This window comes from Ochotona curzoniae, unplaced genomic scaffold (genome assembly GCF_017591425.1).
Source record: "Ochotona curzoniae isolate NIBS_2020 unplaced genomic scaffold, NIBS_Ocur_1.0 contig_3819, whole genome shotgun sequence".
Lineage (NCBI taxonomy): Eukaryota > Metazoa > Chordata > Mammalia > Lagomorpha > Ochotonidae > Ochotona > Ochotona curzoniae.
This window is the reverse complement of record NW_024466004.1, coordinates 53,293,719-53,319,412: the sequence shown is the minus strand read 5'-3', so window position 1 is coordinate 53,319,412 and position 25,694 is coordinate 53,293,719. Positions and strand designations below refer to the sequence as shown.

Here is a 25,694-nt window from a genome sequence, read left to right as displayed (position 1 = left end):
TTCTTCCCTCCCTCCTATTGTTTCTCCCCCACTTCCTCCTCCTCCCCATGCTTCTCTTGCCCTCCCCTCTCTCCTCCTCTTCATCAATTAAAAATTATTTTTGGCTTTCTCCATTAGAATGTCAACTTTGTGACATTTGTCCTCTGTAGGAGGAGCTCTTGGTGGATTTTGTAGTCAATCTTATACTCACTTGGCTAAAGTATGTTCAATGTGATGGTTTTGAAGAATTTGGGAAGCATTGAGTAGCGTTTGGCCTGGTGGGAAAATATGTCTAGGCTGGAAGTCAAAAGGACTCCCTGCCATTCGTTAATATGTATTAGTCAATAAGTCTTATGGTATTTCCCACGTGACATCAGAAAAGTGGAGCGGAATCTAAGACACACTTTTGGAGATTAGTATTATTATATACTCGGTAAAGCTGTCACCTGCAACATCGGCATGCCGTATGGACACTGGTTCATGTTTGGCTGCTCTGCTTCAGCTCCAGCTCCTTGCTAATGGCCTGGGGAAGCAGCAGAAAATGACCCAAGGGACACTGGGATGATTTCACCTTGGACTAGCCCTGGACATTTTGGGCATCTGTAAAGTGAAGCAGTAGATGGAAAATCAGTCATTCTCTCTTTCCCACTTTCTGTATAACCCTGAATTTTAAACAAATAAATCTTTAAAATGTACTTTGGAGGATAAACTAACACAATTGAAGTAAAAGAACCTGTTAATTGTTAAAAAGCACAATCCACACAGAGTGGCATCCAGTGTGGTATTCACATCATAGTTACTCTCTACCACTTGATTCTCTTCTGTATTTTTCAGGATATTTCTATCTGAGATTGTCTTTTCTCTATTCTGTATCATCAACCGCTCTGCTACACTTCCCAGGACAAAGAGCTTGTCTGTCTTGTTCCTCATTGAAACCTCTGTGCTTTGAGTAGTTTTTGCCATAAAGTGCATACCCAATAATACATATTGGAAAAGTGAACCCAACTTCATGCTTTATGAAGTCTTAGAACTGTTGGCACATTTATTGCTTTTATGGATTTTTAGTTTTCATATCACAAATAAGTGCAAACTTTGGTTTTCTGGAGAATATTGATCTTTTGATATAGCCAGTGTGTCTGATTGGTTTTGATTTCAGCCTGTTGGTCCTGGGTTTTTCATTTTTTTCTCTAGTTGGACCTTTTGTCCTCTGAAATATGATAACTTTTGTGACTAACAAAGGGAAGAGAGCTCCTTTGAAAACATTTGCTGGGGTCTGGCGCAGTGACGTAGCAGCTAAAGTCCTCACCTTGAACACGCTGGGATCCCATGTGGGCAGCAGTTCTAATCCTGGCAGCTCCACTTTCCATCCAGCTCCCTGCTTGTGGCCTGGGAAAGCAGTGGAGTTGAATCATCAGATGAAAGATCTTCCTCTCTGTTTCTCTTCTCCCTGTATATATGACTTTGCAATAAAAAATAAATTTTTTAAAGAAAGAAAAGAAAAGAAAAGAAAAGAAAAGAAAAGAAAAGAAAAGAAAAGAAAACATTTGCTGAGGGCCCCAGATAGAACTTCATGTCAAGTTCAAAAATCTTTATTAATCTCCTGCTAGCATAAGCATCTAGTAGAAGGTTAAAAATACAAAAAACACATTTGTGTTCATGTGTTAGTTCCTTTGTTCAGTAGACAGTGAGCACCACTGTATGTTGGAAGCTGGACAAACAGGAAGAGCCATAGTCAGAGAGCTCAGGAGACGCAGATTGTCAACGGATGAGTCGGGATGTGGTAATGAGTGCTCCAGTGAGGTGGGGAGGAGAAAGAACTGTTGGAAGAGGCCTAGTAAGGGAGGAAGGGTTTCTGGGCCTTGAACCCTGAGGGCATGGCCCACCGTCTGGAGGAGGGATTTATTTGAGGAACACCTGAGTTGTGGTATAGTTAACAGTATCCTCTTGCTTTCCCACTTAACAATACATAAGCAAAGAGATCTGTGCCAGATCTGAACTAATTGGAGGGATCCTGTCTAATATGCTACCATGGAGCCAATGTTAAAAAATCCAAGTCAAGGAAAACAGGACAGAAGTATCTCAGCCACCAATTTCGTCAATAAGGGCCTGGGCCCTGGAGGTGCCCATCTCGAATGTGTACTATGGCACTGGTCAGCAGAGGTGTTTCTTCTGCAACAGACCTCACAGTTCTGAACTCAGTTCGTTGGCTTGAATCTGTGTTCTTAAGCTCCATAGTAATCAAGAGAATATCAAGATTGGGGAAGGTCTGACCCATAAGCCATGTAAGATCAGCAGAATCATTTAGTTTGGCCCTGCTAGGGAAACCACAGGTGGAATTTGAAATGACAACAGCATCTCATATGAGTGGTTTGGTTGGTGCCCCTGCTGCTCAGCTTGTGATCCAGCACCCTGTTAATGGCTGGGAGGGCAGCAGAAGATGGCTCAAGTTTTTGGACCAGTGCTCCCCATGTGGGTGACCCTGCTCTGTGAAGCTCCTGTTTCTAACTTCAGCCTCGCCCAACATTGGCCATTGTGTCCATCTAGGAAGTGAATCAGTGAATGGAAGATATCGCAATTGATTCCTCTCTCTAAATATAAATAAACAAATAATCTTAAAAAAAAAAGAAAGAAAACCAGTAACTCTATATAGGCTAGTTTTTAGGTTGATAATAATGTTATAAATATTGAAAAGGTCCTTGGCAGAGCAAAGGTTCCCCAACATTGGTGAAAGAGTCTTTAATAAGTCATGGTTCCACTTGCAACCTCAGTCTCATCTACTGTGCTGCAGCGGTATTCACATGGTGGCCATTCAGCAGGCCTCACAGAGTCGAATCCCACAAAACTTACAGAATTGGCTTTTGTTCACTCTGCAGACACCATGTTTTCAGGCGTAATTTTATGCATAATTATAGAAGCTGAGATACATTGGATTTAATTTTAAGAAATTTAATAAGTCATGACTATGATAATGCCCACTACGTTGTTCTACTCTCTCTACTCCAAATTACTATAGTCAGTTCATAGGAAGCTGGCATTGTTGTACAGCAGGTTAATCCACCACTTGATATGCTGGCAGCTCATACTGGAGTACTGATTCAAGTCGTGGCTACTCCATTTCCTACCCAGTTTCCTGCCAATACATCTGGGGAGTCAGCAGAACATTGCCCAAGTGCTTGGGTCCCTGATACTCCTGTCAGGGAGCAGGTCCGTGTTCCTGGGCCAGAGCCACCAAATGGAAGGTCTGTTAGTTTCTCTTACCTTCCCTCCCTCCTTTCTCTGTTGCCCCTCTCAAAAAGAGAAATAAATCTTCTTAAAAATTATCTTAAAAAAATTAATAGACATCAATGTAGTTTTTTCTTCGTATGTTTGTCTTCTATAGGTAACCATTGTTGCAGATGATAACTGCAGATTTTTATGCTGGTCAAGAGAAAGATTAACCTACTTTCTGGAATCGGAACCTTTCTTATATGAAATATTTAGGTATCTTATAGGCAAAGACATTACAAATAAACTCTACTCACTGAATGATCCCACCTTAAATGATAAAGTAAGTGTGTTTCTTTTGTCGATTTTGTTCAATAAATGTGCATAATGAGCTATACTGTATTTTACCTGAAGCAATGTTTCCATGAATATTCATTAACCAGTTAGTTATATGTCAAGTGTAGTTGGGGCCCTTAATGAAGATCCTTCAGGGAATTCTTTTGTGAATGAGGGTCAGGAAGTGTCTGAGTGTCAGCAGTCAGCACAGATGCTGGTGAGAGCTGTCTTCTTCCAGAGAGCCGTTCCGGTGACCTCAGGGAGGCAGGATGGGAAGAGGCGGGAGTGGGGCTGAGGGAGGCCAGGAAGACAGGTCAGTGGGGAGGATGCAGACAAAATGTGACTGACCCCAACTAGCAGAGAAGTCCCATTTTAACCCGGAGTTCTTCCAGCCTTGGGCCTCCTGTTCCTCAGACTTCCTGCCAGGCAGCACATAGGTGACAAAAAAAAGTGTGGGATTACAGCTCACACTTTCATCTTCATCCCCTCTCCACCCAGTTGTTCAGAAGGAAATTAAGATGATTGCAGAAAACAACTTGCAAAATATTTTTGCGGGTTTCTCCAGGAACAATGAGCCTGAGTGTGTGTCCTATCCAGGCCGTGCGTCCGATGAAGTTGATATTCATTATTTCACATTAACAAAGAGGTGTTTGAGTACATTCGTTTTGTAATATATTTGCAGTAGTAATAAAAATTTTGTTAAATATGGTGTGCACTTCACATGTGCCAGGTACTCCTTTTTAAATCCTAACTTGTTTCACGTACAAGCGCAGACTGCTAACGGGATTGTATGGTTCGGGTCCCTAGTTCTCAGAAATCTTAACACTTTGCATTGTAGAAGGCCAAGAAACTGGAGCAGCAGCTCAGCCTCTGCACTCAGATCTCCATGCTAGAGATGAGGAACAGCATCGCCAGCTCCAGCGACAGTGAAGACGGCTTGCATCAGTTTCTGCGGGGCTCCTCCAGCGGATCCTCACTTCGTAAGTGGCCTCTGAGTGAACACCAGCACAGGGTCTGCTGGGAGAATCCCTGAGAACAGGCAGATGACAGCTGTGACCCAGCAACAAAATACTTCATAATTTAAGAGTAGCAATAGAAGTAGTCTTTTTCAAGCTTTGTTGTCTGTGTTGCACATGAGTTTGTTTGCTTGTTTTTGCCAACTACTCAGCTTAAACACTGGTTCACTGGATTAGTGGAAAGGTTTCCACATCATCGGGAGGCTCTTTGACATTCTTGTTTTTATTTTAATATTTGCATAGTTTTTCTTTTTTAATTTTACTTTTTATTACTATCATTTTATGATACAGTTCCATAGGCCCTGGGATTTCCCTTATCCTATCACCAATTGCCTCCCCTCTCACTGGATTCCCCATATCATTACTGTAGCATAGTTCTTCACACACAGTCATATGTCCATTATTGCAGGCATGGACAATGGCAGAGAGTCCAGCATCCTGTCGTCAAGATACAGTAAACAGTTTCATTGGGAGTCCAACTTTATCTGGAAGTAGAGGTGCATGCTGCATTGTATCCTCATATCTGGATATGATAGTCTCCATTACACAGTTACTATACTTCCTCTTAAATGAAAAGTCACACAACAAAATCAACAGGAAGAAAAAAAAAGAAATTAACAACATCATGAAGTTAAATAACATGCTATTGAATGACTAATGTGTCGCTGAAGAAATGAAAAAGGAAATCAGGAACCTTCTTGAAGAAAATGATGCTTATGATTGATCTATGAGTCATTAAAGAATTTAATCAGAAGAAAAATTTTTGAAGAGATGAAACTAACAAAAAAAGCAAAATTCATGAGATACGGTTTGTTGGTGAAGCGTGTCTCCTGTAGGCAACAAATAGATGGGTTTTGTTGTATAATCGAGTCTACTAATCAATCTGTGATGTTTGATTGATGAGTTTAAGCCATTTGCATTCAGGATTAATACAAATAGGTGGTAATTTGGTTCTGTAGTTTTAGCAATGGGTTGTTCATTGATTTAGTCTTCTGTTGTTATTTTACTGGGATGTTCTTTGCATTTGCCTGTAGTTTTCTTTGGTGCTATTCCTTTTCTCTGTTAGAGAACATCTTTAAGTATCATTGTAGGGCAGGTTTGGAAGAGGCGAATTCTTTTAACTTTTCTTTACTGTGGAAGAATTTTATTTCATTTTCAAAGGAAAGTTTTGTTGGGTAGGTTATCCTGGGCTGACAACTTTTTGCTTTTAGAATCTGGAATATGTTACTCCATTCTCTTCTTGCCTGTAGTTTCATGTGAGAGGTCTACTGTAAATTCAATTGGTATTCCTTTATATGTCAATTGATTTTTTTTTTCATGTGCACATTTAGGGATCTTTTCCTCATGTTTGATTGAAGAGAGCTTGATTATCATGTGTCATGGTTAAGATCACTTTTGGTCAGCTCTGCTGAGAGTTCTGTGCCCTCCTGGATGTTGTTTCCCAATTCTTTCTCTAGATTAGGGAAAATTTTCCCTTATTATTTCATTAAATACATTTTTAAACCCAGTTTCTCTTTCTGTACCTTCTGAGACTCCTATAGTTCTTATATTTGCGCTGTTAATAGTGTCTTTCAATTCTTTTTTTAGCTTGACCCAACTCTGCGTCTAGCTTTTTGTTTGTTTCCCCCTGGTGACAGAAAGTATCTTCCAGTTCTGACATTCTTTCTTCTGCCTCCTTCATTCTATTTTGGAGACACTTTCTGTACTTTTAAATTGTACCACTGTATTCTTCATTTCAGGTATATCACTTTCATTTGATTCATTTCCAGTGTGACAAATTCCTTGAATTCCTTGAATGCCTGCGCTATGTACTTCTTATTGTTGATAGGACGTTTTATAACAAGTGTTTTGAATTGTGTATCCCATACCACCCTGAACGTGCCCAATCTCGTCTGAATTGTGTGTCCCCCATTTTCTCAATGCCTTCCTCAGTGAACTCTGAGTTTGGCAAAGGCTTTTGCTCCTTTGCAGGGGAGTCTTCAGTAATATTCATTATGCCTCTGTCTCTTTTTGCTCTTTGTTTTTGTACTTCTGGTTATCAGATTCTTTTTCTTGGGGCAGGTTTCTAAGCTCTGTCACCCACAGGTCTATTATTTGCTTTTACTTATTGCAGTTGGTACATAGCTCTTTGTTTGCAGTTACTTGTGCCACTCCCTCTAGCAGGTTCCAGATCTTGGTTCTTATGTTAGATTTCCACCACGATCTCAGTAGCCCCAGCTCCTGGCTCACCAGTGTCTACCTCCTGTGATACCATGCTGAGGCTGCAACAATGTCTGTGAAACCTTTCTCCCATTTCCAGTTAGAGCCGGTGCCAGGATTAGAGAGACACCAGGTGTCCTAATATAACTAGATTATCGGTGGTGCTGATCTTGCAGGAACCTGTTGGCTGATAGGTCTGAGGGCCACACGGACCTATTTTACCCGTAGAAAGCTATAGTTGGTATTATTTTCCTATGGGACCAGTGCAATGCACTCACCTCAGTCAGTTCGCTCCCAGCTCAGCACACGTGCAGCTCACTGTTGTCCCTACAGTCTTAAATTCTTTGCCACACTGTACAAAATGGTGCCTGATGTGCCACTACTAGAGTTTTTGATCTGCTGGCTGTCAGGTCTGAGGGCTACCTGGACCTATCTTGGGTGGAACCTGTAGGGTGCCATGTTGTTGCAGTTCACTGAGCTAGAAATGAGTTCTCTCCCAGCTCAGTGCATGTGCATTCCTGCCCTATAGCCCTTGCCTGCTTAAACAAAATAGCACCTAATTTGGCTCGAAGAGCAGTACTGGGCTGTGAAATCCACCCTGTTCCCGTACTGCCCTTCTGGGACCTGCTGCTCTGTCTCTGCTCCTGGTCAAGTAAAGCAGACCAGTTTGATGGGCAGTTCATTGGGTTCACCTCTGGAGCTCCCGGTAAATGTCCCTTCCTACCTTGTTGCTGGTGGAGTTTTGGCTGCAGGTGGAGTTCAAATTGCCATTCGCTGAATGCCACTGGGGTCAGTCACTGCATCACCACACCATTGTTTTCGCTGCTTTTCTGTGTCTGTCAGTTTCTAGGTACCTTTCTGTTGTTGTTCTGTTCTCTCCTGTTCCCTGGAATGTACCCTTTCTGCTTCATACTGGCTAATATTTCCCCATCTGTTTAAACCTGTCCTTACCCTGTTCCATCATCTTGATCTCCCTTTTGACATTCTTGTTTTCAGGTTTTTAGTTAGAAGAAAAGCCTTAACCCAGCAACATGTTGAAAGGATGGGAGAAAGAAAAGAAGGATGGAAATGAGGGAGGGAGTGAGGGAAGAAGGTAGGAGGGAAATAAAGGAAAACAACTACTGGTTGTTGCCTGTTAGCTGCCATCCCAGTGTGAGCACTAGAAGTTGAAAAGTGATGGGGTGGCAGGACTTTCCTAAAGAACAAAGGTGACAACTCAATACTGCTAGAAGTTCCCTCACTCACAGTCCCACCAACAGGCAGATTTTTTGAGATTCTGCAAGTTTTTTTTTTAGGTGTACTTATTTTTCTCATTTGACAGGTAGAGCTGAATCATAAACCAAGTGGGGACTCAAACACAGGTACCCTGCTGGGGGGTGAGAGCATCCCACATGGTACTTTGCCTACTGTGCCTTGCAGCAGCCCCCAGATTATTTCTATGCATAAAAATAGCACTGATGACACATGTTGAAGATTAGTAAGTACAATGAGAGAAATAAAATTATTTTAAGAATTCTTCTAAGAAAGAGAGCATATGTACTTAGAACAAATTCATGTGAAATCGTAAAAAGGCAGACAACTTATGTAAACTAAAAATTGTTCACATTTCCAAAGGTGTTTTAAACCAAATAGCTTTTCACAAATGTAAATGCACATTCAACAGTCCTAAGTGTTTATGTAAATGGTCCTGGAGCTTCGTATGCTTCACATAAATCAGATTAAGGACTTTTAAGAGTTGGGAGAGGCTTGAGCTTTCAAGACCACATGATTGATGCCAACTATGTAAAACTTTACTTCTTTTTCTCTCCTTCTTTTTCTTCTTTTTCTTGCCTGGTCTCAGAGCTAAATTGACATAAGAAATATTAATAGTTGGGCCCGGCATGATAGCGTAGTGGTTAAGGTCCTGGCCTTTAAAGTGCCGGGATCACATATGGGCACTGTTTATAATCCTGGCAGCTCCACTTCCCATCCAGCTCCCTGCTTGTGGCCTCAGAAAGCAGTTGAGGACAGCCCAAAGCCTTGGAACCTGCACCCATTGTGGGAGACCTGGAAAGAAGTTCCTGGCTCCTGGCTTCAGATTGGTGCAGCACCGGCCATTGCGGCCACTTGGGGAGTGAATCAGCAGATGGAAGACCTTCCTCTGTCTCTCCTTCTCTCTGTACATCTGCCTATCCAATACATATTTTTTAAAAACTTAAAAAAAAGAAATATCAATAGGAAAAAATTATACACATTGCATTCAAGTTTTACAAGTCCTCATAGGAAGTGAATACCGAAGGAAACAGAGTCAAGCTTTTATTACTAAACTGAACAAAGAAAATTTAGTTCTGAGAAAGCAACTGAATTTTGTGAAAATATTTCAAGAGTTTGATTTTTTGTAAAGAATTATTTATCTCTGTAGGAAAGGCAGATTTACAGAGAGCGATATCTTTCATCCACTGATTCATTCCCCAAATGTCCACAATGATCAGAGTTGAGCTGATCTGAAGCCAGGAACCAGGATCTTCTTCCAATGGATGCAGGGTCGTAAGCCTTGGGATGTCCTGCTCTGCTTTCCCAGGCCACAAGCAGGGAGCTGGATGGGAAGTGGAGCAGCCAGGGTAGTAACCGTTATAGGATGCCATTATAGATAGTAACCAGGGTGCCATTACAGGATGGCAGTGCCGCAGGCAGAAGATTAGTCCAAAGAAGTTATTTTGATAAGCTATATTCACAATTCTCTCCATCTCAGATTTCTGACCTTAATGATAAAAATGTTCCTGGCTCCTGGCTTCAGACCAGATCAGCTCAAGCCATTATGCCCATTTGGGAATGAACTAACCTCTCTCTTTCTCTCTCTCTCTCTCTTTTACACACACACACACACACACACACACACACACACACACACACACAAACATGTTCTTTGTCTCCCCCTTTCCTCCTTCCCTCCCTCCCCCCCTCTTTGTAACATCCACCCACTGGTTCACTCCCTAAATGGTTATAAAAGCCTGGAGCCAGGAACTCCATCTGGGTCTCTCACAAATACATGAGCTGTCCTCTGCTGCTTTCCCAGGTGTATTAACAGGTAAGTGGATCAGAAGTAGAGCAGCCAGAACTGGAACCAGCACCCCTATGGGATGCTGGCTTCCTAGGCGGCAGCGTTAGGTTGCCAAGCCTCAGTGCACAGCACCAGCTCCATCCCTTCTCTTCCTCCTTCTTCTTTTTCTCCTTCTCCCTTCTCCATTTTTTTCTCTCCTTCTCCTCCTTCTTCTCTTAACTCAAAATAGTCAATATACCATAGCAGCCGAATTTTAACTCCTTCCCATGGAAGATTCCAAAATATTCCAGCACAGGCAGAGAAATTCACTATGGATCTAAAAGGATTTTTTTTAAAGATTTATTTTATTTTTATTGGAAAGGCGGATATACAGAGAGGAGAGACAGAGAGGAAGATCTTCCGTCCAATGATTCACTCCCCAAGTGAGCGCAACGGCCGATGCTATGCCGATCCGAAACCAGGAGCCTCTTTCGGATCTCCACATGGGTGGGTGCAGGGTCCCAAAGCTTTGGGCTGTCCTTGACTGCTTTCCCGGGCCACAAGCAGGGAGCTGGATGGGAAGAGGGGCCGCCGGGATTAGAACCGGCGCCCATATGGGATCCTGGCACGTGCAAGGCAAGGACCTTAACCACTGCACCATCACACCGGGCCCGATCTAAGAGGATTTTAACAGCCACACAAATATGAAGTTGAAAATTGTGTTTTGGGCTCAGCAGGATGGCTCGATTGGCTAATCCTCCCCTTGCATGCACCAGGATCCCATATGGGTGCTAGTTTGAATGTCTGCTACTCAACTTCCCATACAGCTCCCTGCTTGTGGCTTGGGAAAGCAGCGGAGAATGGCCCAAAGCCTTGGGACCCTACACCCACATAGAAGAACTAGAAGAAATTCTTCACTCCTGGCTTCAGGTCAGTGCAGCTCTGGCCATTGCAGGCATTTAGGGAGTGAACCAGTGGATGGAGGATCTTTCACGCTCTCTCTTTCTCTGTAAAAAATGCCTTTCCAATAAAAATAAATAAATCTTAAAAATGGTTCTGCTTTATTCCATAGTAGCTTTTTGAAGATGTGGACTGTGACTTAAAGGGGTTATGGTTGCCTTGGCCTGTCCTCCTCACTCTGGGACCCAGACTAAGGAGCAGCAGGGCTGTTGCCATGGTCATGGCAGGGAGAAGGCAGTGGTGGCAGAGTCACACAGTAGCTCATAAAGATCCTGCTCTGAAGGGCTCTGACCACTTCCATTCATACTTGCTGGGTCAGAGCAGTCACCTGACCTGAACTGACATCATTCGATGGATGGCTCATTTAATACTGCACTGCAAAAAGGGCCTAGTGAGAGAAAGCAAAGGAGGAGGGCAGGGCAGAGAACATGTAATATTAACAGCAGTTAGGTGTTGATCTGCAGTCTTAGCCCGAGTAGATTAATATGCCCGTATTTCTAATTTAATATGAAGAATTTAGGTGAGCAGTGACTTTACAACAAAGTATTTTCAAGTAGCAAGTTAAACTGAGTAAAAATTGAGATGAGAGTTAAGGCCTTACCCTTAGTTAATAACTATTACTGGAAGAAGAAGAAGGGCTGATCATTTCAAAAAGATGATCTGTGGCATTTGAAACAGCCACATGAAAGGGAAAATGGAAAGGGGGAATGTGCCAAAGTTGGTGCATGAGGCAGGATTAGAACCAGATAGGTTGGCAGTAATGTAACCCACCACAGTGGGTTTTATTTCATTGTATAGAGGAAGGAACTCAAAACATGGGCTACTCTTCACTTGTTTTAGTTTCAAAGAGATTGGTGCTGGAATCCAAATGTAGGGATCCTAATTGCAAAGCTCCTGCTTTCATTGGCTCTGTTTTAAAAAGGAAAATGCAGGTGGCGTTTGGCTGGTACTTTTTATCCCCAGTATTAGATATCAAATCTGACAAGCTTATACACTGCCAGCAGCTGTTAGCCTTTGTGCCTTTGAAGATGACTCCATGAGAAGCTGGTAGTTTGTCCAGGATTGCTGCCTTCCACTCTAGCCTGCCATGTCATAGCATCTTGCCATAGCCTGAGTGTTTCATTATGGCCGAGCAGTGCTGTACTACTTGGTTTTCAGACTGCTTAAGGCGATCCATTTCAAAGTAAACTTGGCTCATTCTTTGTATTTGAGTTCTACATGAAAAGATAGTGTGGAGTATCTTTGAAAAATTATATTCATTTGAAAGGCAAGGAGAGAGATTAGTCTACTTCCCAAATGCCAGTGCTGAAGCCAGGAGCCCAGGACTCAAGTCCTAGTACTTGAGCTATCACCTCCTGCCTCCTTGGGGTCACATGATTAGTAAGCTGTAATCTAAACAGAGCCAGGATCCAAGCCTAGACACTCAAAAAGGATGGAGTCATCCAAGTGTCCTCTGACCTCCTCCCCTAATGCCTGCCTCTGCACAGGAGCAGCTAAAATGATCCACAGTCATTTAACTTTCGGTTATCTTTTACGTTGTTGTGTAATTATGGAATTACAAACAATGCAATTTTATAAAATTAAGTTGTATATTTTCTTAGTGAATTATTTTTTCACATTATTCCAACTGGCCATTAATGCACATATACAAATCAGCTTAAGCATAAATGTACAGGTCATTATTTCTCATTATGGCTCGATTCAAATTTTGAACAACCTATACATATTGTACTGGGTTGGCATTTCTCAAGTTTATTTCAACATATTGGCTCCCATTCCATCTCTTCCTCTGTCTCTTTGTATTTCTGCATTTTGCTTTGTTTGGTGTTTCTCTGTCCTATACAACATTGGTTCTTGAATGTAAATTACTGGGTGATCTTTATTAAAGATCCTGGATTGAGTAGGACTTGGGAGCCCATGGGCTTAATCGGTTCCCATGGGATGCCAAGGTGCCTGATTGGAGAGCTGCACTATGGGTAGGAAGGCTGTGGAATTCTCTGCACCCTGTAATTATGCCAGTGGCTCCCTGACCTGGGAAATTAATGCCAGAAACACATGAGAGGACATCAAAGAGTTTGTAGAAAATGGAATTAAATATTTGTTTTGTTGCAAAAATAAAATTATGACTCACTTTTTCCAGAAACATTTTTTGACTCCTCTCATATTTCATGACATTCTGCAGCAAATGTTTAGCTAAAAAAAATATAGTTCACAAGCAGGTGAAGAAAACTTAAAGTGAACTATTTCAATGAACTCTTCGCCACTCCCCTTCTTGTATTGCACAGTATTTTTACCCACATTGCACAATTCCCCCTCCATATCAAGATCTCTACTCTTTGCTACACAGATGCTGTATTGCTTTTCCAACTGCCATTTGAAGGAAAGAATACAATGAGCCAGCCTGTGAAAAATCCATTTCTGTTTATGCAGTAGCTCATAATCCAATTAATTAACTCTTTGCACCCACCCATTGCTTCATTTCCTGGGTTCAGGGCTGTATGTAGGACTGTGAGACAGGGAGAGGCAGAGAGCTGGCCAGGATCTCCAAGTCATGAGAGAAGATTTGAATGCCATCTTACATCTGTGAGGGTACTTGCTTATCAGGGTACCTTCTCATCTTCATATCATCTTCTCTTCTTGTAAGGTTTGGCTCACTGCATGTAGTACATAAAATACACAGCCACACACATACGTAGCCACACTCACACACATATCCACTGTCTCACACACAGTTTGTTCTTGGCAGTCCCATCATAATAAGTGATGCAGAGCTAAGCATTGCCGTGGCAACAGGAAGGGTATGTTATGTTTCCTTGAAAGTTGTAGGATTTTATTTTAGTCCATGGGAGTTAAAATAATCTATCGTTTGGGTTGTTTGTGTGTTTTTTTTAATTCATGAGCCACTGTAGTAGACGTTACAGTCTAGTTGGAATTCATCTTTAAGTTTATTAAACCAGGAGAATGCTTTTGATGGATAGCCTGGTAATTAAAATTTGACATTATTAAAGATACTATGAAATACTTAGAGATATATTTTTTACTGAGTGGAAAAAAAAACCTGGGTGTTTTTGTTTTGTCAAGATGGTACTAAAGCCAGTTGACTAATTTCTACAAATAGGCTCCAGCCCAGTTAGCTTGCATCTGGTCAATATTCTTGTCTGCAAAGACGAGCGGCATGTCTGACATAATGAGCTTCTCTCAGATCTCCTCTGGATTTGTTTACATGGACAGATACAAAAAGCCCATGCAGCCGTCTTAGTTGTGAGGCTGGTTTTATGAAATAATCTGTTTAGCTCAATTTGTCTTTCATTCCCCTTGTGGACAGCAGTAGACTTATAAACAAGCTTTGCATGAATTATACAGAGAAGAAAGTGTGATCAGGCAAGGGAAAAGCAGTGTCCCCATTTCATAGCTGACTAAGCTGTAGCCTAGGGAGATTAAATAACCTGGTCAAGGTCGCTTAGCTAGCTCTGAAGCAAAGACATGGGAAATTTATGGTGTGATCTTGATTTGCATAGAGGACGAACCTTCTCCTGGGCAGCTGACATGGCCTGACCCCTTTCATAATGTCCTCAGAGGGACCCTGTGGGGCAGGTGCTGCGTTTCTCCCTCCTTTGGGTTGAGGAATTTGACATCTGTCTCCTGTGCATTCCTGCTGCCACAGCCGGGAGGGTCCCCTGTCTTTAGCATTCCACATTTAGTGTGAGCTTCACCCTCCCACTGCATTTGCTAATCTGTGAAAGGATTTTGTATACTTGTACATTTTAAACAGAGCACTCTACATTATTCACTTAAATGTGTAGATATCAAGTAAAATGAGCAAAAGAACTCTTGAGTTGACTCCTTCCTATTGTAATTGTAGTCTTGTTCCCAAGGAATATCGCTTAGATACATTTTTTCACCAAAAATACTGAATAAATAATGTGTGATTTATCCCCTTTCCTTACTAACTTAGCTCACTGCTAACTTCCCTTCCTACTTCTGCTCAATAAAGTGATATCAGTCGTTTTTAATTCTCTTTTGATTTATTCTTATAATATTAAATAATGCTCTTATCAAAACTGCCAAAATTGTTTTACATCTCTTGTAACTAACATTGTGGTGTTCTTGCTTTCTCATGAATCATTACACAAAGTTTAAAGCAGATAAATGATACTGTATAGTATTACGCTTTATGTGTAACCAAGTAGTGAGTGATGCCTGCATGTGTGTGTCTTTCCTTCCAACATCATGATTTCTGTTCTATTCAGAAGTCACTGTTCTTGGGTCGGTGCTGTGATGAGCAATTTAAACCACCATGTGGGATACTCACATCCCAAAGGGAGTATTGATTCAAGGCCTGGCTGCTCCATTTCCCGTGCAGCTTGTGTGCCACCCAGGGAGGAAACCCAGATAGAGTTCCTGGCTCCCTACTTCAGCTGGGCCCAGCTCCAGCTATTGTGGGCATTTGGGATGTGACTAGCAGATGGGAGATCTCTCTCTCTCTCTCTCTCTCTCTCTCTCTCTGTTTCTCCCTTTGTTACTTTGCCTTTGAAGAATATAGATAAATCTCTAAAAGACAAAAAAAAATGTTCCTAATACCAAGATCAAATAGATCCTAATCACTTTGTGTACAATGTAAGAATTTATAGCAGGATTTTTCCTTTTTAAAAATTTGTTTTTGATAATTTTTGCATAGTTGATTAGGATACAGGGGTTGAGGATTAGGGGGAAGTGGGTAAGACCATTATTTCCACATTTTGTTTTTCTTCGTCCTGTATCTGGAGAAAGCAGGGAGACAAGGGGAGAAGCTGCACCCAGCCTCCCAACTGCCTCAGTGCCTGGGGATGGGGAACGTCCACACGACATCATCTCAAAGTCCCTAGTTTGGAGCATGTTCTGAGGGTTTCGTTCATGTGGTTTTGGTAGTTCCAACATGCTGTCATTTTTGCAGATCCAAGGATGAGGAAATCCTTCCAAGGTCCATTGGCTGACATAGTACCCTTAGAGTGTCCATTCACCCAGAAATTTGCTGTCAAGCTTCGCTGGGATGGTTGAACAATTTGTTCTACCCTCCTTCCTCAGCTGTGGTGCCAGATGTCCTCCATAGGCTCCAATAGATTGCCAAATCCTCCAAGTGCATCTGGGTATGCTGTCCACTGCACCATCTTCAGCAACAGGAGGCCCAGCTCTGACTTATGCACTCCACTGTCAGATCACAGGTCCTGCCACTCTCCCCGTGGCTGGAGTCCTGAGGTGAGCGGTTTAGTTGGGGAAATGCTTGAAGAAATCTCATCTGAGGTGATCCCAGATGTGACTCTGTGTGCACCCACCAATATGGGGTCTGGCTCATTCTGTCACCCATATCATCCTATGTACACGCTGATAGTTGCAATTGCTAGGTCAGATCTCTCTCCAGCCTCACCTCTTATGCAAACCAGATACCTTTTTGAAAAGTATCTTGATACTTTTTAAATGCCTTATTTTGATGGAGACATAATAATGATGTGTATTTATGGGGCATAATTAGATGTTTTGATACCTGGATGCATCGTACAGGGGTCCAGCCAGGGGAATGAGCATGTCCATTACCTTCCACATCTATCATTTCTTAATGGCGAAAATATCTGAAATCCACTTGGAGTTTAGGAATATGTACGTTATGGGTTAACTGTTCTCACCCTCACTGCAGTAGGGCATCACAACTCAGTGCTTCTCTCCATATCCTCCTGCCTGTGATGCCGCAGCCCACGCCCTCTCCCTCCATCCCCATAATGCCTTACTTGTTTGCAAGGAAACACCTTAATCCAATATCCCCCACTGGGTATCCTCCAGATGCTCTGTCCTGTGGCTGAAACACATTGTGTTTCTTCCTCTGTTCCCTGAGTTGCTGTCCTCCCTTTGAACCCTGCCTCACACACTGCTTTTTGTTTCTGAGGCTTTCTTGCAGGGAATCCTTGCCTTTTCTGTTCCAACAGCCCCAGTTCTTAGTGCATCCATCTAGGATCCCCTGGGAGCTTTGATCTCAAAGACCTTCCTCACAGAGTCGCCCTCCTCCCATTACCTCCCTCCTCCCACCACATCATGGACCAGTGTGCCTGGCTACCTCAGCCTTCGCTCTCCTCCTGGCCCTGCCCACCGCATCCTCAGCCTTCCAGCTTCCTCAGGCTGAGCAGGAAAGTGCTCAGGACTTCGGCATACTCACACCTCAGGCTGTGCAGAAAGTTACTGCAGAAGAACCCCTGGGCAGGACGAAGCCCCTTTCGGAGCTACTAACCTGCTCTAGCCTGCCCTTTTACCTCATTTTGCCCAATTCCTGACTGAGTTTCTCAGTGCTGATGCTGAGTGCCTTTGAGGAAAGATTCACTGAAAAATTCACAGCTACTTTTCAATATTATTTTTCAGCAAGCTTTAATTCAAACCTGAATTCCTCAATTAAAAAGTTGGATGCTATAAATAGACAAAGGCATGGAAAGGGTAGATAATTCTTTGTAGCAATGAAACCATTAAATCCTTCTCCATCACCATTCATCAAAAATTGTATAATCTAATTAAAATTCTAAACCCCAGTAAGGTTTTTAATTACTTGGTAAAGCAGTTGGCCAGATGGCTAAACATAATAAAAATAATAACACTTTGAAAGGAATGAAGAAAATGCCATCAAAGTTGACGGAAGAGGGAAAAACATCTTGGAGCCCACGACTGGGGAGTTTACAAAGGATGTTTCTGAAGCACAGTGGAAGGTCCCTAGACTAGCTTCACATCGTGGTGCTCTGCTTCCTGCAATGTCAAGCGTGACGTTGCTCAGTCATCCTCTGGAACAGGTAGGCTCTTAGCTGAGGATCAAGAACAACAGGTGTGAGAGTGTCTGCTTGTTGCTACTTCCTGGGAAAGCCCTTGGGCCTTCATGGAATTGGAAGACAACTGAAATAGAAACAAGCTTGGGCATGGAATTCTAGTAAAGGGAATTTTATCTTTTTTTCCTACTCTTTATACAAGAGTATTTTGGTTTTGATTTTAACTTGTATTTTGTTACACACACACACCCCTCTCCCATCTGCTGATTCACTCCTGCAGTGGCCAGGGTCAGTCTGGACCAATGCTAGGAGCTGGGAGTGCCATCGAGTTCTCTTACTTGGGAAGGGAGGCAAAAATGTCAGTCATTCAGACAATTATCTCTGCCGCCCAGAACCTGCGTGGGTGGGAGCTGGAGTCAGCAACTGGAGGAGGCCGTTACACTTTACCACTCGGTGTGGGAGGTGGGCAGTTTGGCTGGCTTCTTAAACACCAGGCAGAAGATTTACCACAGTACCAGGATTTTGATTGTCATGTAAACTCTCCCTGGTTCATGTATTAAAACAAATTCTCCTGGGCGTCTTTAACCCAAGACTTTAGGAAGACAGAAAAAGGGTCTGGGTCTGTCCTCCATGGAGGCCTGTAGCTGGTTCCCACGTGCCTACAAAGTGTGGGTCTTCATGGGAAGCTCCCGTCCTTCTAGACTAGGACCTGGCCTGAGCCCCTATCAGAAAAGGTCTGCTGAGGAAAGCATTGCTGGCCATAGCCAGATCCCCTTGGGAGGGATAGCCATGCAAGGGTCGCCCCCAGCCAACTAGACATTGTTCGGGTCAGGACTCTTACTGCTGACTCCTGGAGTCCAAGTTGTGTGGCCTGAGGTTTTGTGTCTTCAGAATTGCTGCCTGCTGCTACGGTTCTTGGACATGCTGTGAACGTGACTGAGGCTCTGGGCCAGATTCTGCTCCCGGTGCATTTTACATCTGTGAAAAGGTATAAGGATTTCCTTTTAGCAGAGTCTTTCTGTTTGTTTTTTACCACTTGGTATAACAGGAAACACCCACAAGCAACAGTAACTCTTCACATACCTGTTCACAGTCTCACACCTGTTAAGCTTGGGTGGCAGTACAGTTTAAGACGATTTGCTTAATATACTTTTAAAATTAGCAGTATTAATTATTTATTAGAGAACCCAGAAAATTGAAAGGTGATTATAGCAAATAGCTACAAATGTGTGTGTGTGTAAAATATAATTCTGTCTCCTTGGTCAGAATAAATATCACAGGATTTATTTATCCACTCTGTCTCTCAACTATAAAAAGTGGTTTAAACAGAATGATGAAATTCAGTTTTCTGGGAAATGCATGAGTACAGATTCATTTGCTCTTTTAGAACCAAGGATAAATGAAAAGCCATGCATGTTAACAGTCTGCAAAGTTCACAGTCATGTCCTTGAAAGGCAGTATAAATGTGAGAAAGTGTTTCTCGGTAGATCAGCTCTGTTTCTCCCGCTGTTGCACCTAAGCAAGGTGGTTGGAACCTTGGGGCACATTTCTGATGATGCATCAGTGCAGGAAACTACTGAAAACCTGGGAAGCCAATAGCAAGAAACTGTTAGTGTTCAGCTTGTGAGGTGGAAGATAGTTCCCCCAAAGTGGGCCATTCCCCACTCTTTTGTTCATATTCCAGAAAGGGTTTGAATTTATTAGGGGATGAGGAAAGCCTCCCAGCTGTGTGGGATGGCTCCCTGTAAGCAGGACTGCTGGGGAGGCTGGGTGAAATACTATCTAGGGGCCACTTGAGCTTCTCTCTCCTGGCCTGGATTCCCAGGTTGAACCAAGGGACTCTTTCACTTTCCTGGATGTGAACGTCACCCTTGGACCTTCCAGTTGGGAGGTCCCAACTGATGGAGTTGGGTACAGCATGGGCACTTTTAGGATCCTTTCCTAGTGAAGAGCCAGCAGCTGGCACCGATGGCTTTTGGCAGGTTTGAGGCAAGCCATACTCCTCTCATCTGCTCTGCTGGAGGAGTGATGAAACACATGGCTGTAATCCCTGTGGCTTCGGGAATTGAGCTTGGAGACCTCACTCACACCCGGAACCTATTGTGAAGATGAGCTGAGTATTCTCAAGGTGAAAAAGCATTTTTCAAAGGAAGCAAATCTTGCGAGCCTATCGGGGTCGCCAGGTTTGTCCCACAAGGATATGTTTCTGTCTCAGAGGTTCAGTTGTGGGTGAGAAATGGACTTAACTGCAAGCAGCAGCTGCCCACCATTCTCTTTTAGAAAGATTTATTTCATTGTATGTCAAAGTCAGTTGCAGAGAGAGACAGAGACAGACAAAATTTTCTGCTGACTCACTTCCCAGAAGGCGCAGTGATCAAGAATGAGACAAAGCCAGGAGCCTAGACCTTCATCCAGGTCCTCTACATAGATGCAGAGGCCCAGGGACTTAGGGGCCATCCTCCACTGCTTTTCCCTGCCTGTTATCAGGGAGCTGGATCAGACTTGGGGCAGCCAGGTTACAAACCAGCAGCCATAGGAATGCTGGTGTTGAAAGTGGCAGTTTTTCACACTGTGTCACAATGCCAGCCCCCACCCCTCACCAACTTCACAAGTTGCTCAGGTTGTCTTTTATTTCTGAGTATGAAGGAAAAAAATTTTTTAAACATAAAAAAGTGTAGGGCCTGGCACCAGGCTCCCATATGGATGCTGGTTTGTGTCTCAGTGGCCCTGCTTCCCTTCTAGCTCTCTGCTTGTGACCTGGGAAAGCAGTCGAAGATGGCCCAAAGCCTTGGGACCCTGCAACCATGTTTGAGACCCAGAAGAAGCTCCTGGCTCCCAGCTTTAGATCAGGTCAGCCCTGGCTATTGCAGCCATTTGGGGAGTGAATCAGTGGACAGAAGATTTTCCTCTCTGCCTCTCCTCCTCTCTATATATCTGACTTTCCAATAAATATAAATCTTTTTTTTGAAGTATGAATATAGTAAAATGAATGAATATAGTAAGAATGAATTGTTCTAAAAAGTACTTTGAGTTTCTGAGAAATCAGAAAAGATAGAATCAGAGACTAATGATTCATTTTTATTTCCCCAACGTTTAACACTGCAACTGATAACCTTATAGTTTCCCCTACATCTTCTGCTGATTGCATTAAAATAGTGTAACAGGTGACATTACAATTAGGCCAGCCTTTAAAAAAATAAGATGTATGTATTTATTTGAAAAGCAGAGTTACAGGGAAGAAGGGGGCGGGGAGAAACACAGATCTTCCATCGTCTGCTTCACTCCCCAAATGGCTGAATTGGCTAGTGCTGCGCCAACCTGAAGCCACGAGTTAGGAGCTTAGGAGTTTCATCTGGGTCTCACTTGCAGGGACCCAACTGCTTGGATCTTCAACTGCTTTCCCAGGTGCATTAGCAGGGAGCAAGAAGGGTTGCCAGCCTTACCTGCTATGCTACAGCTCTGGCCCTGAGGCCTTCTTTTTCATTTTTATTTTGCATTTAATTGGGAAGCAGAGACTTGGAGTATGCGTAGGAGGGGGACAGGGGGATTGAAACATACAGAAAAGGAGGTCTTCCTTCTTCTGGTTCATTCCCCAAAATGCCTGCAACAACTGTGGCTGGGCTGAGCCAAAACCGGAAGTTCTCAATCCATGTCTTGCTTTGTAGGGCTTGAGTATTTGAGCCATTCCCCCTGCTGCCTCCCAGATACTTAGTGTCAAACACTTACCTCTACTAAGCCTTATTAACATTGGCTTGAAAGCACAGTATTTTCATTTATGTTCCAAGCAGTGTCAAATCAGTTACATCAAAGTTATGAGATGGGAGCTCATGCTGTAGCAAGGTAGGTAATGCCTCTACTTGCAGTGTCAGCATCCCATATGGCTGCCAATTCTTGTCCTGGCTGCTCCACTTCCAGTCTAGTTCCTTGCTAATAACCTGGGAAAGCAGCGGAGGATGGCCCATGTGCTTGGGCAACTGAACCCATGAGGAAGACCCCAAAGAAGCTCCTGTCTCCTGGCGTCAGACTGGCTCAGTTGCAGTCATTACAGCCATTTCGGGAGTGAACCAATGGATGGAAGACCTGTTTCTCTGCCTTTCTCTCTCCAATCCTGTAATACAAATAAATTAATTAATTTAAAAAAATGGAGATGAGTTAAAGTGAAACCAGCCCCCTTTCCTAGTGAGGTTTCACCGTTATCTGAGATCTGGCTGCTTGAGCAAAGTGCGTGGTGCCCCATCCAAGGCCCGACCCTTTGCAGCACAAACATGAGGCCATGTGTTTTTCCTACAGCCTCAGAATCTGTTTCCAGAAGCTCACCAGGTGAGTTTCACAGAGGGGTATTTTTCCCATCACCAGGTATAAGTCTGAGCAAATATGCCAAACTCTGTCTACAGGTGGCACTTCTGCAAGGCTGTAGGTTCTGTCCCTCCCTCCAGCTGCTCACTATGCTGAGAGCAGGTGCTGCCAGCACAGCACATGCAGCCTGTGGTTGCTGAGCCAAGGTCAGGGCAGACCTTCCTGGAGAAGGAATGAGGGCAGATGCCTTGTGGAAGAGCTCAGAATTTTTGCCCCACATTAAGGAATGGATGGAAGTGTGGTAGGTAGGGATGGGATTGGAGATACTACTTCAGGAGAAGGGGAGAAAAGCCAAGAGGAAGAGGATGGTTGGATTTAGACTAGAAGATGAAAGACACCCAATGTGGGGACCCAGGAATGTCACCCTAGGATTGTGGCTAATTCTTCTTTATCTTTTAAAGTTCTATGCAAACAGCACAACTCTTCTGTTTGCCCAGGTAATCATAGCGGGAACATAATAAATTCTTTTGGAAAAAGTTCTTGGGAAGTTTCATTCAGTCTCCTGCAGTGATATTGAAACATAAAACAGGAAGTTACATTTTTTTTTCCTTGCCAAAAGAAATGCAGTGATGGGTGAGGGTCTGGTAGGCTTTTGGCTCCACCAGGGATACCAGCAAACTGTGGAATGTTAAGCTGTGGTTTGAAAGATGCGCTTGAAAACTAGAGATCAACTAGTCCCTGCCTCCTCTGTCAAAACAGACTATGTTTCTTTTATGTATATTATATAATTATGTCTGAATGATATGTATTATTGATTTGGTTTAATGCTCTCAGACATGCTGTCTTGTTTGTTCTGAGGATTTTATCTGATCGCAAATACTCAGCCTAAGTTAATATTTTATGACATTCAATCATAGCTTGAGACTAGAAATATGATAGAAGCCACTACAATTGCTGATGTTAACAAAAAGGCCATTTGGCCACACTTAGAACAACTTAGATTGAGAATTATAAATCCTTGTTTGAGCACAAGTTCCGTTAAAATTTTCCTTTCTCAATTTTTAACCATTAGAAACACACACATGAGAGAGAGAGAGAGGGAGAAAGAACTATACAGCAGCACTGGGCCCTCTTGGACTATCTTATTAGAAGCTTATTTTCTTCTACAATTTGTGTCAATAGTCATATTTCAAGAAACTAAGTTGTTATTTGTCCTAGGTGTCTTATAAGTGAACAATTTTCATGTATGTACAAGGAACACATTTATTATACCAAACTCTAGCCCTGCATCATTACACTCTTTTTATGTTAGAATATGTCACTATTGGTGTTAACATTTTTTCAAATACAGGCTAGTGACTGTGCAGTTAATAAGAAATGACAGGAAGTGTGGCGTTTTCTGCATGTCCAGCATTGTCCTAAATATATTCCAAGCATCGTTTATTTAATCCTCCCAGCGACCCTGTAACACAGGACTTGGACATGTCCCCTTTCTACACATGGGAAACTGAGGCCCTGGGAAGCCTTGTAAGCGGTTATAGGTTGCACTGCTGAGAAGCAGCTGAACAGGGATCTAAGTCTGATAACATTCCTGGAACCCCTGGTCTTGGCTGCTATACAGGCTGCCCCCACTTGACCTCTACACATGTGCTTTCGGGGAAGCAAGGACGGCTGCCTATTTGTGGTGGGGCACTGGAGTGATTCAGCCGCTCCATCGCCCCAGCCCTCCTCTTGGAGCAGCCTTCTGATGGTCTGGTGGCCTTATCCTTCTTGCTGATGGCAGCATCCTGGCGGTGCCAGCTGACTCTTTCCAGCAAGTGACCACTGACCTGTGGTCATCTTGTAGCCAGTATGGGATACATCTTCAGATCCTTCCCCATCTACTTGCTGTCAGCAAGCATTAAAGAGTCATGTTTCACCCATTGTGCTTTACCCTAAGCCTGACACCCAGCCCATGTCCAGCCTTGACAGGCAGGCTAAACTCCACCTTACCCTGCAGTTGGGCACAGGTGCGTGTGGGGCAGGTGTAGACACTGAAGAAGCATATCCTAACACTGAATGTATAACTGGGATGGAGGGAGGAGTCTAATGTTTATACTATCAGTTCTCCTGCTCACCAGACTCCTTAAGGAGTGTATGCATCTAGGGCTCAAAGGATGAATCCTCACCTTGCAGGTGCCAGGATCTCATGCAGGTACCAGTTCATGTCCCAGCTGCTCCACTTCCCACCCAACTCCCTGCTTGTGGCCTGGGAGGACAGTGGAGGACAGCCCAAATCTTTGGGACCCTGCATCCATTTGAGAGACCCGGAGGAGGCTCCTGACTCCTGGTTTCGGACTGGCTGGGCTCTGGTCGTTGTGGTCACCTGGGAATGAACCAAAGGACAGATCTCTGTATTTCCTTCTCTCTGTAAATCTGTCTTTCCAATAAAAATAAATAAATAAATAAATCTTTTTTTAAAAAAAAAACCAAGTCTGTGCACCTGTCTGTAGTAACTCCTACTCTTCACTTTTGTGACAAATGCATCTGGTGACCCTTCGGTGAACAAACGGGTGATGGGGTGAATCCTGTCTTGGCTCCTTTGGTTGGGAGGACTGTCAGAGGCCCTGGGCTGTTCTTCTCCCTGCTGCTCCTTGGGACTGTTGCCTCCTACTTGGCCCTTCCCTCCTACAGCCCCCATTCTCTCCCTCTCGAATTCTTCTCCCATCAATCCAGGCAGCAGCTGACCTAGCAGAGGAAAAGGGATGGTTTTAGATGGTGTGTTAGTGTTCAGTCTCATAATCTTAAAATGGAATTATGCTTTAAGGCAGTCCATGTTAAACCAGTTTTCAAAGGCAAGATAGGACTCAAATCACCGTGTGCGCTGTTAATGTAGGCATCCCATTCTGAATCCTAAACAGGTGCTGCACTGACTTCGTGAGAACTGTCAGTGTTGACAAAGCTCAAGTCATCCAAGACAGGGGTTGGGATGCATTTCTTGTTTTAGTGAGATGCAAGACAATGTTGAGGGCAACTGCCTTTCTGGGTTGAAGCAACAGATGGCCACAGTGTTGTATGTTCCTATGGGAGTTTCAGCATCACACCAATATCAGGGCAGGTTGTGCTAAGCAGTTTTTCTTCCTGTGTCTTTCTGCAGATATGTCCTCCCCACACCAGCGCGCCTCAGCCAAGATGAAGCCAATAGAAGAAGGGGTGGAAGATGACGATGAGGTCTTTGAATCTGTGTCTCCAAATACACTCAAAGCCCGTCAGCTGCCTTGATCAGGGAGACAATTGGAGTGACTGAGATGGAATGGGCTTGAAGAGATCATGACAAATACCAGCACTTTCTCGTGGGCTTTTAGGTTATTCTGTTTTAGCACATCCAAACTAGCAGGGTCTGAGGGCAGGAACGGAGGGAAGGGTTGAGGTGGGAAGGTCATCCTCCTGATCTTTTCTTTGGTCAGCTTTTCAAATAGTTCATTTACTGAGCCCTCCGACCAGACCTCATTCTATTTTGAGATCATATTTCACAGTATTTTCTAAATCTGTTATTTAACTTAAAAAAACTTTGGGGCTCTGTCAGTGCAAATGTCTTCATGCTTATTATTCCAACGTACGATTCTTTTTCCTCACGCTTTTTGTTCCCCTCTGCCATGGCGATGGGGCTGGCCGATGGATCATTGAGACAAACATCTCTGATGGAAATGAGGGCAAGGTGATAGTAAAAAGCCAGGAATCACAGATTTTCTTCACTTGAGGGAGGGAGGAGGGTGTTAGGAAAAAGATGTGATTTGACCACTTTCCTTTTTCTTTGGTGCCATTTCCTCCATCAGCTCCCCTTCCTTCTCTGGGCTTTGTATAGATGGCTTGATAATGAACCAGGCTCCTCAGACTTGGCCCATGTGACCCTTGCATTGCACCATCTAT

General features: G+C 43.4%; 1 protein-coding gene across 1 annotated transcript in view; it reads left to right on the top strand.

Annotated features, from left to right (window-relative positions):
* Window positions 1-25,301, top strand: part of BVES (blood vessel epicardial substance) — a 34,445-nt gene extending 9,144 nt beyond the window's left edge. The window contains exons 5-7 of the mRNA XM_040983116.1: window positions 3,359-3,526; window positions 4,358-4,499; window positions 24,922-25,301. Of these exons, the coding sequence (XP_040839050.1) occupies window positions 3,359-3,526; window positions 4,358-4,499; window positions 24,922-25,046 (435 nt within the window). The 3' untranslated portion in view covers window positions 25,047-25,301. The remainder of the gene's footprint in view (window positions 1-3,358; window positions 3,527-4,357; window positions 4,500-24,921) is intronic.
* The last annotated feature ends 393 nt before the right edge of the window (window positions 25,302-25,694 follow it).